The sequence below is a fragment of the Hordeum vulgare genome, chromosome 5H (assembly GCF_904849725.1).
Source record: "Hordeum vulgare subsp. vulgare chromosome 5H, MorexV3_pseudomolecules_assembly, whole genome shotgun sequence".
Taxonomy (NCBI): Eukaryota; Viridiplantae; Streptophyta; class Magnoliopsida; order Poales; family Poaceae; genus Hordeum; species Hordeum vulgare.
In genome coordinates, this window is record NC_058522.1 from 230,863,922 (window position 1) to 230,877,328 (window position 13,407).

At 48.3% G+C, this 13,407-nt stretch overlaps 1 protein-coding gene across 1 annotated transcript; it reads right to left on the reverse strand.

Moving 5' to 3' along the window:
* Positions 1-7,463: 7,463 nt before the first annotated feature.
* On the reverse strand, positions 7,464-9,449 carry LOC123397118 (transcription factor PCF3-like). Its single transcript, XM_045091790.1, has one exon. It carries the CDS (start codon positions 9,134-9,136, stop codon positions 7,907-7,909), a length of 1,230 nt encoding a protein of 409 aa, XP_044947725.1. The 5' UTR covers positions 9,137-9,449; the 3' UTR covers positions 7,464-7,906.
* Between the last annotated feature and the right edge of the window lie 3,958 nt (positions 9,450-13,407).

A 13,407-nucleotide genomic window follows, 5' to 3' on the forward strand; every position in this document is an offset into this window, starting at 1 on the left:
GGTGCATGGGGCCATCCCCAAGCTTGAGCATTTGAAACTCATGTATCTTCTTTCATCATCTCTCCCATCGCATACTTGAAAACTCCCTTCATAAGAAACTCATCATAAGTTGATTAGAGTGGTTAGTTCCCTTAATAAAATAATTCATTACCTGCTGGAAATAAAGATTTTCATGAAAAGCTACTACTTCTTATGAATGCCAAAAGGTTTTTTGCAAATAAAAAGCAAGCTTAGGATTTGCAAAACAATGAAAACGCAAATGGCAGAATCTATGAAAAACAGAACAGTAGGTAGTAAATAATTTGTTCGGGGCACTTCTGCAACTCAAATGAAAAAACTCAGAACAGATGCCAGAAAGGCAATTATATAGAGCATGCTGTAAAAACAATTCAGATCAAAAATATGATCTGGTGATTCTTGGCGAATTTTTCCGTCAAGCAGACATAATCTGTTTCTGGAGAGCATGCCACAATTTTTGAACTAACTTGCACTCGGAGGCTCTAACTTGACACAAAGCTTAAAAATAAAGATACAATGATGTTCACTAGTGATGTCTCTCTCCCAAACAATGATGGTGATATGGACCGGAGTCACATGATGTTCACTAGTGATGTCACTCTCCCAAAAGACGATAAACAACTATGCTGGGTAAACAAATCACAGTTGGGAAATTGACAGAATTATGATCGCACCGCAATGCTAATTATGCTACTTGATAGTTAGAGGTTCAATAGTAACCGGCAGTACGCCAAGACTAGTAGACTGTTTATTCATCAGCATCTACTTACTAATCATCCACCTTGAGATATCTATCAAGAACATCTCTTCGGTATTAAGTTGCGAGCCCCACCCAAAGTGAAAACTCAAAGCAACGGACAACTGCATTAACGAACTATGCGTAAGGTAAACAATCCTTGAAACCGTGGTCACAAGCACCGTTGTTTTCTCCCTGGTGGCAACAAGCACATCCCCTAGTCTCATGTTTCTGTCACTCAAACTAGACATCGAGGGGCATGAACCCACAATCATGCATAATGCTCCCTCTTGGAGTTACAATCTACTACTTGGCCAAAGCAATAAATAGCAACGGAGAACATGCATGAATCACTAAGAACATAATATAAAAGGATAATCAAATGTATAACTCATAACAATCTGAACATAATCTCATAATCCATCGGATCCCAACAAACCGAGCATTGCAATAGCAAGAGACTTACATAGATGCCTTGATCATGTAGGGCAGCTCACAAGGACTAACCATTGAAGCACAAGATTGGAGAGAAGACATCACATAGCTACTAGTCATGGACTCATGGTCCAAGGCGAACTACTCAAGGCACGTCCGGGAAGCGTCCATGGCGGTGGAGAAGCTCCCGGAGGTCAATCCTCCCTCCGGCAGGGTGCCGGAAGAGGTCTCGTGACGCTCCCGATCTCGGAAATGCTGCGGCGGAGGAACGATGGAGAAATTCGTGATTCTAGAAAGTCTGTGAGGGTGTCCTCTCGGGACTCTAAATATAGTCCAAAGAAGGGCACCGGGGGAGGTGGGACCCACCCAAGCGACCTCCTGGCGCGGCCTTGGGGCAGGCCGCCTGGGAGGCCCCTGGCCCCCTCTGGCCCTCCTTCGGTGAACCGGAAGCTTCTGTTTCGTTGATTTTATATATATTTTGCTGGATTTTTTCGGGCTTCGGAAAATTGGGTAAAAGGTCGTACAAAATAGACATCCGCAGACAGAAACTGGCACTTCGTGCACTTAGTTAGTAGGCTAGTCCAAATATGTGTAAAATGATATAAAAGTGTACCAAAACGTATAACAATGTCACCCAAAAGATCATGGAACAAGCAGAAATTATAGATACTTTTGGGACGTATCAGCCCAAGGTTAAAATCTTCGCGGTGCCATACCTACCAACTCAAACATATGTGGCTTCGGCCACCGCCCACGTGGCATTTGTCTCACGGGAACTTCTCATGTTTGTCTCGTTCTCTCCAAGTTATTTTCTCTACGTTTCCTTTTATTTTGGACTAAACCTACCAAGTTGGCATGGCCACCTATATTTTTGCATCCAAAATTGCTTTCTCAAAAGTTTCTGGACGAATTTAGGGCCTTCTGGAGCGGTAGTACCGCTGCTCCCGAGGTACTACCGATGATAAGAGGTAGTACCGCCCGACGCAGCGGTACTACCACTTCGATTCTCCCACGGGGGGTTATGGGGTCGGGCAGGGGATGTTTTCTCTCCCCTTTACCATTCTTCCCCACTCCTCCTCGTGGGTGTCTCTCTCCAGGCGACCCCAAGGCTCTGGTGGCCATCCTGGATCTCCGTTTTCGGCCAACCATTCACGATTCCAACTGGAGGGATCGTTCTCCACCCTCTCCTCTTGCGATGGATATATGTATTGTCCCCGTTCTTCTCCTCCTCTTGGTCTCTTTTTCAGATCTAGGTCTTGGACAATATGTGATGTATCTAGGTCTTTTTGGTTCCGATTTGCGGCATGTGAGGGGAGTGGTTGATAGCTGCAGTTCCGAGATGTTGATCTTTTAGCAATTTTGTGGACAAGGCACCCCCGGTAGTATCGGATGTAACCTGTGGGGGTTTCCATCCCACGGTTTCAGTCCTAAGCGATACTACTGCTCATTAGCGGTAGTACCGCCCTGGACTGGTCTTTTCCCTCTTTTTCTACTTGATCATCGTTTTTTCTCGACTTTCGTTATGTTCTCATCGGTGCTCTCTCGTGCTTTCGTCTAGATGTGTTTTTGATCTCAGGAGGTGGCAGCTCGGCTGCTCAGGAACGAAGGGCGAATTCCAAGTGTGGCAGCACAAAGAGGTATCGTTGTGTTGAGGATGACAACTCCAGCCAACCACCGGAGGATGTTCCTGTTGTGCAAGTCCGTCAGTCCGCGTCCCAATCCAAAGAGGAGTGCCCTGCTGTCAGGCCACCGAAGTCCCAATCCATGGCTCGTCTGTCCGCTAAGGAATTTTGGATGTCCCGCAAGCTGGACCCCTATGTGGATCCTTAGGAGCCTTCAATGCTCAACCGTCCCTTTTGGACCCGGAAGCAACTGTCCATCTACAATGACGTTATGAAGACGAGGGAGAACATGTATGTTCCTCATGTCAAGTCTATTGATATTGATCATATGTAGCGCAATGAAAGGTATTTCAGGACTGCTCTCTCCCTGTGTGAGAAGTTGGGCATCTTTATATTATGCAGTTCAACAAAGACTTTGATCCTGAGCTGATTGCGGTGTTCTTTGCCACGGTTCACGTGGGTACGGATGAGGACCGAACTCTTAAATGGATGACCAATGGTAGGCTGCTTTCTGCTCCCTGGAAATCATTCATGGATCTTCTCCACATTGCGGACGAAGGTCTTGAGACCCCTCAGGGGTTCCGCCCTCATCATGAGTATGTTGCTACCCACAAGCAAGCCATGTACAAGTATAGCACTAAGAAGATCTCCTCTACTAGAGGCAAGTCCACTTGTGTGCTGGAGCCCTTCTTAGATATCATGCACCGCATCTTTCGCGTCGCTTTGTTTCCTTGGTGGGCAATCTTGATATGGTCCACTCCTATCTGGTTGACATGCTTCTATTCTGTGGGCAGCACAAGTTCAAGAGCTAGGTTGGATATCTCTCACGTTATGTGGTCTGAACTCGCTCTGTGGTGTGTGAGCGTAAGTGCCCCATCTATGGCCCCTTGTTGATGCATCTGATTGAGCAGACTTGGGCAGTCTCCTTTCCTAGTCAGTTGTTCGAAGCTGGGGACTTCGTTATTCATAAGGTTGTGCAGCTCAGGCAGAAGGACAAGTGGGCTACTCACCGTATCCCTGAAGAAGATGTGTGTAGTGACATGGATGAAGATTCTGCTGATACGAGGTTGGTGAGGACTTTGTGGCTGACGAGGACACTAATGTCCCTGCGGATCATGCTGCGCACACCACTGGAGAACCTTCTTGGGCCCAGAAGCTCAAGGAGAAAATGAAGAAGCTCTTCATATGCAGGCTAAGGGTCACTACCGGGCTCATGCAGCCAAAAAGGTGGCTATCAGTCGTCACAAGGCTCTTGGGATGAAGGTTGGCTTGACTATTGAGAGTGGTTCTCGGGATTTGCTCACTGATGAGGACACCTGGATTGCTCGCCACTGCCCATGGGATTGTGATGCTAAGTTACCTGGCTCTCCTTCTCCCTCTAGCACCGTTCAGCACAGCTCTGAGTCTGTTGAACCCTGATGCGTCCTCTCTACCCTTTTTCGCGTCTTGCTGCCAAAGGGGGAGAATGGTGGAATTTGCGTATCCCACGTGTTCTTTCATTGCTCCTCTTTTCATTCGTGGTCTCGTTTATCTTTTGCTTTTCTTTGAAGACTGAGTTGTGTGGTGTGGAACTTGTTGGTTTGCGTTTTTAATGTGTGTGAGACTCGTGTGAGACTATGTCATATGGTGTGAGACATATGCTACCTTAGCTTTATCTTATGTCTTTAATTTCGTGAGATGCTTAAATTATGCCCTTATGATCTTGCTCACTTCACTTCTTGCGGTTATATTCTCTCAGTTGTCACTTATTTGCAAGTAGTGCATGTCTATAAAATATAGGGGGTATTGATCCTAGTGTGTGCACTTTGCATTCCAAAAGCATACTTAAATAGTGCACATACCTAGGGGGATCCTCCCTATATTCTGTAGAATGTGGGGTTGCATTCTATCTCAAGTTTATCCTCTATGCAAATCCCGTGTTGTCATCAATCCACCAAAAAGGGGGAGATTGTAAGGGCATATTTCTACCCCTGTAATTTTGGTGATTGATGACGACACTTTTGCAGACTAATCATGTGCAATAAGTCTTTCAGGTATTTCCTAGGTTTGCACAAAGACGATTCTTGCCCCTCGGTGTGTTGATGAGAAGATGGTTTTCACTCTTACGCTTCGTTGTCGGTGGACTTGGGTCATAGGAAAAGTCTGGATGGAATCATCACGTACACTACTCCCTCACCCCTTTTTCCTCTTCGATGGAGCTTTCTCTATCCTGCCTAACATGTCGTCCATTGTGCAAGCGGTAGTATTGCTCACCAGAGCGGTACTACCGCTTATCATCGGTAGTAGCGCCCTGCGGGCGATAGTACCGCTCAGTGTGGTAGTTTTTGTCCAGTGCCGCTGCCTGTACCGCTCTCAAAAGTGCGTACACTTTTTATGGGCGAGTTTTGCGGTAGTGCAGGGCGGTAGTACCGCCTGTTGCACGGTACTACCGCTTGCTACTACGGCCACCAGCGGTACTAGCGTAGCTGCCTCGGGTTTGGCCTGCCCCTCTTGCCTGAGCGGTAGTACCACTCCACCTAGGCAGTACTACAGCTTATCATCGATAGTACCGCTCCCAGGAGCGGTAGTACCGCTCTGTTTCGTGCACTTGGGGGTGGGTAACGGGCAGAATCCCTTCCCCACTATATAAGGGGGTTCTTCTTCCCTGAGAACCTCACCTTTGCCCCCTAAGCTCCATTGTTGCTCCAAGCTCCATTTTAGCCCGATCTCTCTCCCTAGCCAACAAAACTTGTTGATTTTCTAGGGTTCGGTTGAGAGGGCCTTGATCTACACTTTCACCAAGAGAAATTCGATTCATCCCTTGCGGATCTTGTTACTCTTGGGTGTTTGAGCACCCTAGACGGTTGAGGTCACATCGACGCCATATTCCATTGTGTTGAAGCTCCGTGGTCTCGTTGGGAGCCTCCAATTAAGTTGTGGAGATTGCCCCAACCTTGTTTGTAAAGGTTCGGTCGCCGCCTTCAAGGGCACCACTTAGTGGAATCACGGCACCTCACGTCGTGTGAGGGTGTGAGGAGAATACGGTGGCCCTAGTGGCATCTTGGGGAGCATTGTGCCTCCACACCGCTCTAACGAAGACGTACTTCCCCTCAAAGGGAAGGAACTTCCGAAACACATCCTCGTCTTCACCGGTTCCACTTGTGGTTATTTCTTACCTTTACTTGTATTTACTTATTGCTTCTTATTGTTGTTGTTAGCGTCATATAGGTTGCTCTCTTAGTTGCATATCTAGACAACCTCTTGGCGTGTAGGGGGAAAGAAGTTGTGCAGGACCATGGTGACGACCAGAAGGCCCGGCCGCGGGGGAAGACCTACTCGAAGAAGGAGGACAGGCGGGACGCGACGTCGATCGCCTTGCTTGAACAGGTGGAGGGCATGATAAGCAAGAAGGACTTGAGGGAGGAGAAGCACCGGCAAGAAAAGGAAGAGCAAATGCACGCCTTCACGGAAATCCAAAGGAGGAGGCTCGAGATGGACGCGGAGAAGCAAACCAAGATGCTTGAGTTGGACGAGGCGAAGCAAGCCAAGATGCTCAAGATCGAGGCCACCAATGCCAGGACCAAGGCAAAAGAAGTGGCCCTCGCAAGCTTGAAGACGAGCGCGGAGATCATGAAGGTTGATCTGAACACCGTGTCGTCGAGAAAGAGGCTATAGTTCGAGAAGATGCGGGCCGAAATGCTCAAGTTCGACCAGTTGTGATTTGCGACGAAGATCACGAAACCTATTTTATATGCCGTCAAGTGTACTGGCATGACCACTGGCCGCTATGGCGTGGTCGAATATCCACCCCTTTTGGCATGCTGGCATGTATGCCGGTCGTTGACAAGTGTGCCAGCATAAATTGTGTGGTGGTTTATGTAGGCTGACAATGTATGCCGACCGCTGGCATGTTGCCGGCATGAATTCTTGAACGTTGGCATGCTGGCCTAGTTTATGTAATGTGCAGACATAAAATGAGGTCGCCCGGGACACACGACCGACCCAAAAAGAATCTTGAACGTTGGCATGCTGGCCTAGTTTATGTAATGTGCAGACATAAAATGAGGTCGCCCGGGACACACGACCGACCCAAAAAGAAAAGCGGGCAGACACGGAGCGGGCATTAATTCTTGAACGTTGGCATGCTGGCCTAGTTTATGTAATGTGCAGACATAAAATGAGGTCGCCCGGGACACACGACCGACCCAAAAAGAAAAGCGGGCAAACACGGAGCGGGCATGAATTCTTGAACGTTGGCATGCTGGCCTAGTTTATGTAATGTGCAGACATAAAATGAGGTCGCCCAGGACACACGACCGACCCAAAAAGAAAAGCGGGCAGACACGGAGCGGGCGACCGACCCAGACGGATAAAAAGCGGACAAAACCGCTGTGTGTTTGGGTCGGTCGGTTGGAGTTGCTCTAATATAATCCACTTAGGAATTCTAGTCTCACGTGTTTTAATTCTATTTAGAAAGTGACTAGCAGCAGCAGATGGCTACAAATGCTGTTAACATCTTCTACTACAAATGAGAGGAAATATCGTAAGAGCATGTAGTACAAAAGTAGGATCATTGCCCCTTGTAGAAGAGGGGGAGACACAAGCACACAAAAATACTACCTGGAATAAAATTGTGCTAACGCAACTACAACACGTGAAAACAATGGTGAAAATAAAAAACAAGAATTAAAGTTGCAGCACAAATGAAGATGATCAACTGTACAAATAAAAGTCGTTTCTTCCTCTTGGACCCTCCGGAATCGGGACCCACTACCAATCATCGCACCCATCTAAACATGACAATCATTCATCACGGATCAATCCATCCAACAAAGAAAATAAAATAAACAGACAAAAAAATACCACCAAAAATAACAAGGCCTAAGGACTAGCAAGAAGTGTTGTTCTTGCATTGGCTTGCTTCAGTTCAGTTGCTTTCCTAGCTCCCATCGTCCATCTCTCCAATCTTCTTTCGTGAGCAGTGAGCAGTGAGCAGTCCAATGATGGCCTCAGCCAGCCAATCCAAGGTTTCGATTCTAGCCCTATGGGAAGCAGTGACCCACTAGCACGATTGCGATATGATCATGGTGGATTCAGAGTTTTTTATCATGCGAGCTTACTGTGAGCTGTTGTTGCCATGCCCTTCCTCTTCTCCGCCGCTGTCGTCGTCGTCGTCGCCGTCCTCTTCTTCGCCTTCGTTGCCACCGCCGCTGCCGTCACGCTGCTGCTCCATTTCCTGTTGCTGGTGTTCCTGCTGCTGCTCCGTACCTCCTCCGCCCCCACCGCTGCGGTCGTAAGCATTGAGCCCAGCAAGCATGCCGATGTTGGTGTCGGGCATGCCGCTCATCGCGCCCACGCTGCTGGGGTAGTTCACCCTTGTTGACATGAACTGCAGCGGCGCCTGCACGGTGCTGCTCCCCCCGCCGCCGCCGCCGAAAGACCACATAGGCTGCTCGGTCGGCCGAGCCGCGGCAGCCTGGCTCGCCGACACAGGCAGCATCCAAAACGCGCCTCCAGGCGCCGCGCTATTCGGCGCCACGGCCCACATTGCGGCGGGCGGCGCCGCCTGCTGCTCGCGCGCCTTGGGCGCGTTAGGATCTTGCCGCTCGTCGTCCTCCTTGAACAGGTCCTCTCGGTACCGCTTCCTCATGAATGAGCCGGGACTATTTGCGTCCTGGGGCGGCTCCTGCGGCGGCGGGAGCAGGTGGTGGTAACCCAGCATGGTGGACATATCGTGCTGCGGGTGGTGGTGGGGGTGGGGGTGGAGCGCGAGGGCGGGGAATGGCGCGGGGCGGCTGGTGCCGGATGCCGCGCGACTGATGTTGAGGGAGGAGAAGTTGGCCGGGATGGTGCCGGTGCCGGTGGCGGCGAGGATGGCTGGCTCCGCCTGCTGCAGCAGCCACTCGATGGTCTCGCCGTCGGACTTGTGGCCGAGCTCCCGCGTGAGCTGGAACACCCTAGCCGCGCACAGAGCCGGCATCCGTATCCTCCTTCCGCGGCCATCCACCTTGGTGTGCCGGTCCTTGGATGGCCGCTTGGCCAGCGTGCCGGCCGACGGAGTCACTGGCGCGACCGCCTTCTTCTCAGCCGAGGACGCCGGGGCCTGGTCGGTGACGACGGGGGTTATGGCGAGCGACCCAATGAACTGCTGTGGCTGGGGCTGCTGTTGCACGTTGTTGGGCTCCGCTGGGCCAGCGTAGTAGAATGGGTGGTGCGGATGGTGGTCACCCCCGCCGCCACGGCTTCCGCTCGTGCCGCCGGCGCTTCCCCCGCCGCTGTTGCTGCTCGACGGCGCTCCGCCCCCGCCCCCGCTTCCACCCCCGCCGCTGCCGCCGCCATGGTCCATGCGCTTCCCCAAGAACCCTCCCTCCCTTCCTCCCGGGAAGGAAGAAATGAAAAAGGAAGGCGGCTCCTTTGGCCTGCCCGGTGGTCCGCGCGCACGCGCTCGGGTAGTCACCGGAGTTAGGGTTGAAGAGGGAGAGGAGCACGTGCCGGGCACGCACGGTGGGGCGGGGTGGTGGCCGGGTGGGGTTGGGAGGAGGCACAGGGGAGCGGGGGCGGAGGAGGGGAGAGAAGGATGGAGACAGACAGACAGACAGGGAAGGGGTGGGGGTGGGGGGAGAGGGGTGGGGTGGGGTTTCCCCTTGGGTATTGTTTAGGGCCCTTTTCTATGATTCTATAAAACCCTAGAGAAGATATTGGGGACTCATGTCTCCTTTCCTTTTCCACATTCCCATTTTTTTTCTGGGGGGGGGGAGTTTCCACTTTTGTTGCCCCATAGTTTGATTATTTGTTTGCATTTATTCGTAAATGGTAGATGCCTGATTATTTTCCATGAATGAGAAAATTACAGACATAGCAGATACAAAATAGAAACATTCCTTTCGACAACGTAAGCTTTGTACATGTTCGACAAAGATAGTAAAAGAAAATAAGACTACGTCGAAGTCATCCTCCGTCGATAATTGTCGTGCCCTAAATAAAAAGTATGTTCCACTGCATATAGCCAAATAAAATGTGCTTATTTGAGAATGGCAGTCAAACACGCGGATAATGTGCGGCCGTTCAAATTCATCAATACTTTGCTTATTTAAGAATGGTAGTCAAACATGCGGATAATATGCGGCCGTTCAAATTCATCGATACTTTACCTATTTAGTTCTCGACACCGTACTACAATGTCCTGAAATTTAGGGCCTGCTTGGTTTTGTATGAATGTTTTTACATAGAAATAGGAAAGCACGTGATTGAAGTATGCACAAATAAATCCTTAGGAAAATTCAATTCTACGAACAAATGATCACCATAGAAGAAAAATAATCCTGGTGATTCGAATCATTCAAAAATCCTCTGAATTGAAGGAAGATCAAAATATGGTCATAAACCTGTACTCCGTGGTGGTACGTTGGGATTTGTGAGAGCAGGGTGATGGTGGTGCCACCTTTTCCCTCCCTTTTTTCGTTTGCTCCTTTGTACAGTACTAGTCTTTTCTAATGATTTGGATTTGGAGGGAAAGTTGGTCCAAAGTGGACGGGGAGAGGGCGTGGGGCCTCGCTGGGAGTGACGGACGGATGGATGTACACAAAGAGCGAGCGGCCTCCACTGCCTTTTCCTCTTTGCGCCAAGCGCAGCAAAATGCCTCGGAAAGTCCCACGCACATGTGCACCCAAAATTTCGAAATCTTCTTTTACCGTGTTTCTTTTGGGGCCAAAGACCTCACCTACGTGTAACTTTGACGAATTTAAGCACGTACAACTCCTGATGTGTTCGTGTGCATCTTGCGTAGGAGGCTATTCGTATGAAATTCGAGGGAAAAGTTGGTGGAATATGGAACGCAGCAACCGAACAACCATTAATTTCTGGCGTGCTTTTCACATGGGGCTGGACTGGATGCATCGGTGGAGTGGTGTGTTTTCTGGTGTGAAACAAGGGGGGATGTGGAGCCATGGGAGACACTGCAGGTGGAGGGTGTCAGAGTGGGGAGCATCAATGCTGCTCGGACAGCTCATCCCAACACCACCAGCGCCTCACTCTCTCTCTCTCCCTCCACAAATTAGCTGTCAAAAACAATCCCCCCAACCCAATCCAAGTGAGCGTACCTAAACTATGCCGTGATAGAAAAGCAGATCGCAAAGAATGTCTTTTATCTGCTCACAACATGGCAAAATTTAAAAAGCATGGAGAATAAACATATGTTGAAAAATCAAATGATGCGGCGAGTAAACAAGCAGGGCGCAAGGGTGGGTGGGTGGGTGGGTGGAAAAGGCGTCTCCTGCAAGTCAACTCAAGCCTGGCCCACACTCTCATTGCATTATTAAAGAATAATACTGTATATACTAATAAACAAACTAGAGCCTTGCAATTCCATATTGGGTCCAAAAAGAAGGGAAACCTCAGCGTTTCATGGTGTCAGCTTGGTGCCTCTGCCATGATTGAAATAAGATGAAGATGGTTAGACAAAAGAAAGAAAAAAGGTGATCGTCCACCCACACCCTTACACCCCTTCGTGGATTATGATGCAACGGCGTCATACAAGGCATGCACTATATACGCGGTGAGACCATCTTCAGAATGTGTATATATTTGAATGTCTATATGTTGATATAGACAATAGTTCATAAAAATTCTCTCATATATGCATTCAATTTTATATCAGGATGTTCATATACACAATGTTTATATTCTCCATGCTATATTTTAATATATCTTGTAACTGCCAATTCAACTACCATTTTAATAATAATTCAAACGATGTATAATTGCAGTGTCCTTAACTGGATTTATATATCTCTAAATAAGTAGCACTACCAACATCTCTAATCACAACATCTCGTCATAAACCATTATCTCCTTTCATTTGCACACAAATGACAAGTATGATATGATAGAGGCATTCAGTAGCAGCAAAAAATTTAGTACTCCAATGTAACAAAATTATCTCTCTCACTTTTATATATCAGCAGTGTGATAGGTATATTTAATGTGCATGTATTTGGTAATTTAAAATTTGTAATCCGTCTTCTATCTTATTTTTAGGAGAGACATTTTGTCATCAGAGTCTTGTATTCAATATATACTCGTCCGTCCTCGAGGCTCAGTAATACATTCATCATATTCCGCATCAATCCATGTTTTCCTTTTAACATGGTATGAGCCTAACCGGTCCAAACCATGGCCGCCACCGCGGCTTCGGCTCCACACCGATCCTAGGGTGGTCGGCCTTCATGACAGCCGACGGGGGCTTCGTCGCCTTTACCTAGGGTTCGTCCGCGGTCGTGTTGTCAGCTGCCTTTTCCTGAGCCCTTGCTTCGGATTTTCTCCTCTCTCGTTGGTCACTTTGATCGATGTTTTATTTTGTTTTTTTCATCTAAGATCGGTTTGCATCGTCCGTCGCCATCGTCGACCATCACGCCTCAAGTACGATATCAGCGTGACCCGGCCTTTACATTTGCTCTCTCACCAGCCGGGAGTACGAAATAGATAGCAATTTACATCTAGCATAATCTGTTGAACAATCTCATTTTACTTATACACAAGAAACAACAAAAGGTTGTGTAAACGCTTAAACCAATAAGCCGATCCTTCATCTATTTCGTCACATGTATTACCTTCATCCTTAAAAGCATGTCTTAAATTATTCTAGATATGAATGTATGTAGACACGTTTTAGTGTTAGATACATACGTAGTTAGACAAATCTAAGACAACCTTTTTGGTATGGAGGGGTAGTATTTTTCATGCACACAGAAACACATGCAGAATTAATATTAATAGACAGCAAGCAACCAATGTAGGAATCCATTATGCAAATCCAAGTGAGTGAACAAAAAACATCCATGTACCGAAAGCAAGTGATGCCAAGTAGAAGCATGCTCGCATGAATTGAGGGAGTGGTATTTTTCATGCACACAGAAAGACATGTAGAATTAGTGTAAATAGATAGCTAGCAACCAATGTAGGAATCCGTTATGGAAATCTAAGTGAGTGAACAAAAAGCATTCATGTACCGAAAACAAGTGATACCAAGAAGAAGCATTCTCGCATGAACCTCAATTCATGCAAAGACCACCGAATTAGGTTATGGACTTTAATTTTTCTAAAGCATCTAACATGACTGCTCTGAAATCTTCTTAATTACGTTACAGTCTACAGTGATCAAATTAGTGTTAAGTTGTACACACTGTAACGTTCTAACGTTGTGTTGTAGTCTCTCCTACTTTGTAGGATCTGAAGTGTTTGTGGCCTGCGTGCCACACTTGTAGGAGCACCTGAGGATATATATTGTTGTACTTGGTAATTGATTGAACCAAGGAAGGAAATATTCAATCCAACTTGGTATCAGCTTCCAGGCTCATTCATGGCCACACCCGACTCTTCTCCCTCCGCCTCCACCGCCACGAGCTCCGCCACTTCATCGGGCTCCTTTTCCTCCCCGACGACGCCTGCTGCGTTCTCGAACTCCTCCTCCTCCGTTGCATCTTCTCCGCCGTTCGTCTTGGGCAACACCTCCTCCCTTCCCGGCGGCTTCACCGCCCCCTCGGGCTCCCAGTTCGCCCCTCTCTTCTCCTTCGGTGCCCTCGTTCTTCCTAATGTCCCTACCCCTACGCCGCGTCTCCC

Coding starts and splice junctions, on each gene's coding strand:
- LOC123397118 (XM_045091790.1), bottom strand. CDS start 9,136: ATGGACCATGGCGGCGGCAGCGGCGGGGGTGGAAGCGGGGGCGGGGGC.